Source organism: Brassica napus, chromosome A7 (assembly GCF_020379485.1).
Source record: "Brassica napus cultivar Da-Ae chromosome A7, Da-Ae, whole genome shotgun sequence".
Taxonomy (NCBI): Eukaryota; Viridiplantae; Streptophyta; class Magnoliopsida; order Brassicales; family Brassicaceae; genus Brassica; species Brassica napus.
The window spans coordinates 3,921,011-3,926,796 of record NC_063440.1 but is presented as its reverse complement, the minus strand read 5'-3'; the positions used below and the strand labels follow the sequence as shown (position 1 = coordinate 3,926,796).

General features: G+C 38.0%; 1 protein-coding gene across 1 annotated transcript; it reads left to right on the top strand.

The window, feature by feature from the left end:
* The first annotated feature begins 921 nt into the window (after positions 1–921).
* LOC106371538 (DNA-directed RNA polymerases II, IV and V subunit 3) lies at positions 922–2,450 on the top strand. Its single transcript, XM_013811622.3, has 3 exons — positions 922–1,456; positions 1,574–1,811; positions 1,966–2,450. Exons 1-3 carry the CDS (start codon positions 1,008–1,010, stop codon positions 2,236–2,238), a joined length of 960 nt encoding a protein of 319 aa, XP_013667076.1. The 5' UTR covers positions 922–1,007; the 3' UTR covers positions 2,239–2,450.
* Positions 2,451–5,786: the final 3,336 nt, after the last annotated feature.

Here is a 5,786-nt window from a genome sequence, read left to right as displayed (position 1 = left end):
AAAATAATTATGAAATTAATAATTTTTTGTCAGTTTCCCTAATTTCTCTTTACTCATATTTTGAATCAGAGGTTTTAAAGCTTTGGATGATTTAAGAATCGAAAAAGGCAGATGTTGACTAAAACAAAGGTTGAGTATCCTTCCAATAATCTTTCATTATCTTAATGATGAATTTGAAAGGTTTGTGCTTTCCTACTGCATCTGCTTGCATATGAAATCTGCCTCGAAGATGATCTGAACAGCTTTCGGCCTCAAATATACCATACACTTGAGTTCTTTGATTCAACCAAATCTCATTAACCAGAAAACGATCTAATTTCTTGCAGATAAACGCATCATCACGCTTATTACACCAAGTAAATTTAGGTCTTTGATAGCCCAAATTCATGAGTCTACAGTGTTGAATAACACTATCAAACTCATGCATTCCTACAATGGTAATTCATGAATCTTTATAACTTGAATGTTCCTCCCCATCGAATATCTCATTAAAATTCCCTATGATTATCCACTTCTTATTTCTGAACATCTGTGAATCCTGATGAAACTTGATACCACCCCATAATTCTCTCCTATTCTCAGATACATTTTCCGCATATACAAATGAACAAAAAAAATTCTTCTGTCTCCCCCTTCGAGAAGTACAAAGACAATTATTATTTTATATCTGATTTAAACACTGACGTTAAACCTGGCCTGAGGGCTCCAAACTACCCATATCCTTCTTTTTCCGTTAAACTCATAATTATTGATGAGAGACCAACCATTAAAAACCGTGGATGCAATCTGCACAATTCCTTGACTCTAGTCTCTATTTTGAATCCAATAAAGAGCAGAAAGCAATATATCAGGCCCAAAAAGCTGCGGTAAAGACCAGGCCCAAAGGCCTAACTTTTAAACAACTGCTGTATCTTACATCTCTCTCTCTACCACTCTAGCTCTTCACCTTCAGCGAAGAAAACTCTCTCTCCGGATTGTTCAGACTAAAACCCTAAAAAGCTAGAGAGATGGACAGTGGTGCCACTTACCAGAGATTCCCAAAGGTGAAGATCCGTGAGCTGAAAGATGACTACGCCAAGTTCGAGCTTCGTGACACCGATGTCTCCATGGCGAACGCTCTCCGTCGCGTTATGATCTCCGAGGTCCCCACGGTCGCAATCGATCTGGTCGAAATCGAGGTTAATTCCTCTGTTCTCAACGACGAGTTCATTGCTCATCGGTTAGGTCTCATCCCTCTCACCAGCGAGCGTGCGATGAGCATGCGCTTCTCTCGAGACTGCGATGCTTGCGACGGAGACGGACAGTGCGAGTTTTGCTCTGTTGAGTTTCGTCTTAGCGCTAAATGTGTCACTGACCAAACCCTAGATGTTACTAGTAAGGATCTGTACAGCGCTGATCCTACTGTTACTCCTGTTGATTTCGGTGATTCATCTGGAGCTGATTCAAGCGAGCAAAGGTATAAAATAAAAATGACAACTTTTTGTTTTGTGTTCGGACAATATCAGAATAAATTAGTTGTTGGGTTGCTTCTTTTTTTTTTTTGTTCCTGACTGTTTCTTTCTTTTAATTTCAGGGGAATCATCATAGTGAAACTGAGACGTGGACAAGAACTGAAGCTTAGGGCGATAGCGAGGAAAGGAATCGGGAAAGATCACGCTAAATGGTCTCCTGCAGCCACTGTTACGTTCATGTATGAGCCTGACATTATCATCAATGAAGATATGATGGACACTTTGACAGACGACGAGAAGATTGACTTGATTGAGAGCAGCCCGACCAAAGTTTTTGACTTTGATGCTGTCACCAGACAGGTTAGTTTGGACATTTGTGAAGAATGTCATATCTACAAGTTTATTGGTGTATGAATTTTCTCTAGGTGCTTAGTGTGTTTAGCTAATTTCTGGGCAGTCATTCATTACATCATAGCTTATCACTATTGCTGTTAATGACACTCTGCTACTTTAGGTTGTGGTGGTTGATCCAGAAGCATACACTTACGATGAAGAAGTGATCAAGAAAGCAGAAGCCATGGGGAAACAAGGGCTCATCGAGATCCGTCCGAAAGATGACAGTTTCATATTCACTGTTGAATCCACAGGTGCAGTGAAGGCTTCGCAGCTGGTACTGAATGCCATTGATCTCCTGAAGCAGAAGCTCGATGCAGTCCGTCTCTCAGACGACACTGTTGAAGCTGATGATCAGTTTGGCGAACTAGGTGCACATATGCGTGGAGGATGAGCGTGTGGTTCATTTGGGCTCCATGTTTTTTACCCAGTTTGTTTCGGGTTTGAGTTTATGTTTGGACCAGGGCAATCTATTTTACCGTAGCGGGACACTCTTCTTAGATAACTACTTATGAAGCAGGTGGTCTTCTGTTTTGGCCCCTGCAAACTGATCCCTTCTCAAATCTTGTTATTATGTTATTCAGACTAAAGTTTATTCTTGCTCCATGTGTTTATGACATGACATGACCCGGCTATAGAACCGATGCCATTTACCTGAACGGTTATGTTTCGAAATAAGAGGGAAAAAATTGTACTAATTTGGCTATAGATCTAATGCCAATAACACTTAGAATCATCACTTCAATGGCTATTGCAATTACTTGTTTGACAACATCACTAACGTCGATACAGCGGGGGCAAATGGACAAATCCGAATCTATAAATTTGAATGATTAACGGGAAGACATCTCAATTTCTTATGGTCTAACATCTTTCGTGTAGAATTCAAAAATACTCAACTGTCAACAAATACTACTATTTAAATATTCCTTTGTTTCCTCTAATTCCATTTTCACCATTAACTTTGGCCTCATCCATTACACCCAGGAAAAAACATAGCCTCATCCACTAAAATTGGATTTAAGTTTTAGCCATGTTTGACTAGAAATCAATCAATCATATTAGCTTCTTTGTAGTTTTGCTTTTCTCGGTGTGGTTATACAATATTTTCTTGTGTTTATTGTGTAATTTACCAAACATTAGGTGTTCGTGTTTGTTGGCGTAGTAAAACTAAATTTTAATATTTAGAGTATGCAATCATGTATTACTTAAGTTCATGCAACTGGTGTTTGTTGTTAATTACAGTGTAACATAATTTTCACTTCTCTCATAACACTCTAGCATGCGGTGTACTTCCAAATAATAAAATTCTTAAATTACCTTTTCAATTCTAACCAAAATGAATAGATTTCATTTGATTAAATCACTATCGAGATTGTACTTGTTTTTTTCTCTTCTCATCTCTCATCTTTTTACTCTTCTATTCCTCCTCTTCTCATCTTTATCATGGAAAAAAAATCAAAGACATAGTAAGTATCAACTACCAATAGTAAGATTTAATGTTTTTTTGTTTCTTGTCTTTTACTTCTTTGTTTTTAAATTTATTAATTTTTCAGATCTAGAAAAATGGTGATGTTATAACCGAAGGTGATGGCATGCGAATTGGTGGTGGTGGTGTGACGAATCATTGTTCTCCTCGTTGCCGGTGGCAGAGCATGATGGAGGAGCAGAAAAGCTTGATGGTGGAGGACGAGACAAGACGTGGTCACGCTGGACTGATGTTGTTAGACAGAGGAGACGCTGGAGTGACCACACCAACTTTTACCATAACCAAAAATGTGCAAAAACCTATAACCCTCTCTAACCACACCAACTTTGACCATAACCTTTTTTTTCACAACGAAAATCCTGACTACACCACCCACCGATCTGTTATTCATAAAGTCTTTGACCACATGATCACTGGCCCTAATCTCTCTTCTCTCAACCGCAACCCTGACACAACATGTTTAATACTGCCACATCATGGCCATAAAGTTCTAAAGCTGCTCGTTCAGAAGCAGCTTAAGAACTTTATGCTTTCCTCACAACAATCGAGCTAACATCAAATGAAGATTTCTATGAGTGGAATCTTTTAGGGAGTAAAGAAGAGAGGTACAAAACTGGAGCAGTCTACACTTACTTAAAGGGTGAAATTGAAGATATTAGCTGGACCAGTGTGGTTTGGTTTTCTAGATCCATTCCTCGACACTCTTTCCTCACTTGGCTGGTCTGTTTGAATCGATGTCCCACAAAGGACAGGATGATTGGTTGAGGTCTGCAAGTAGATCCGATTTGTGTGCTTTGTAACTCGTACATGGAGTCGCGCGACCATCTCTTCTTTGATTGTGCCTTCAGCTTTGACTTATGGTCCAGAGTCTCGACCCGCTGCAGCCTCGCGCCGATACGTTCTTGGAATCAGACAGTTGCCCAAATGGAATCCTTAAGGGGAAACAAATCGGCTCGTATGCTCCCTCTCCTCGCGTGGCAGGCGACCATTTACTGGCTCTGGAATGAACGGAATGGAAGACTGCATGCGACATCTCACCGACCGATCACTGTGTTGTTCTCTGCGATTGATCATCAAATTCGCAACAAGATACAGAGTTTCAGGGAGGGAAATCCCTTACTATCGTCCTCGATGATGCAGCGTTGGTTTACTACAGCTTAGATCCAGTTCGATCGTGCTTCATCTCCATTAACTACACCTCCTCTTGCCTTCTCACCATCCAAGTACCAACAACCGCCTACTCTAATCCTTGTTGGGCCGTTGGTGGATCATCACACTACAGGCCAGTTCTAACTGAGATTCCTTCTAGGGCTTTACTTTTTCTTGTTTTAAATTGGGTCTTGCCCTCTAAACACTGCCTTTAAAGCCTGTAACATTTTTTTTTTTTTATTTTAACGCAATGAAAGCCAGTTTACAAAAAAAAAAAAAAAAATGGCCATAAACTCTCTCTTATCTTGTCCCTCTTTTTCTATGACTTGTATTTACGTTAACAAGAGCCTTAGATCAAATTAGCTTAAACCCTATCTTATGGTTACTATTGAAGCCCAATATCCAATAAACCTAAATTAGTAACAACTAAAGCAACTAACTAAATGTTCGAACCATCACGACTCTCGTCACGATTTCTCTTTCTTACTCAAAGGTTTTTTTGTCGGACTAAAGCAGCCAAAATCCAAAAATAAAGCAAATAATACACTTTAAGTGTAAAGTACCTAAATATATTAAAGTATCATGTCAAAATAATCAATTATGTAACTCTCTTTTTAGCATGTGTATTATATAAACACCATTACTGCATTATTAAGACTATTAGCATATGAAAAGAAATGAAAATACCCTAAATTAGTATTAAAATACCTTACATTCTGAAATTACCACACACCAAAAAAAAGAAAATAGTAAAATTTGCATTAATTCAAGTTCTAAATAGTATTTTTATTTTATATTTAAAATTTAGTGACTAAAGTTACGATTCAATATTTAGAGGGTGAAAGTTAGGATAAGAGTTTAGTATAATTTAATCATCTTATTTTTGTAATTAGTACTAGTCTAGTCATTTTTATGTGTTATTTTCTCATACTATTTTTTTGGTGCTATCTAAATCTAAGTCATTTTCCGAAATGATAAATACTGAAATTATCCTCTCATCTAGGTTACTCAAAGTCTCAAATGGTTTACTATTCAGAGTTTTATATTCAGTTTGTGAATCAAATAATCGTTAAAATGTCAAGCCTTCCCAATATCATCACTGATGATAAGTCAGAATTTGCTTCTAAAGACACATCACATGTCAAGAATCAAGATTCCCATTTTATAGCCAACCAAAGATGACTCAGTCCTACACGAATAATTAAAAAAAGTAACACAAAAGTAAAATATGACGTGTGCATAGACGTGAGATTCGCCGCCTAGAACTCCTTTAATTTATCTGATCTTTTCAGTACGTGCCGCGT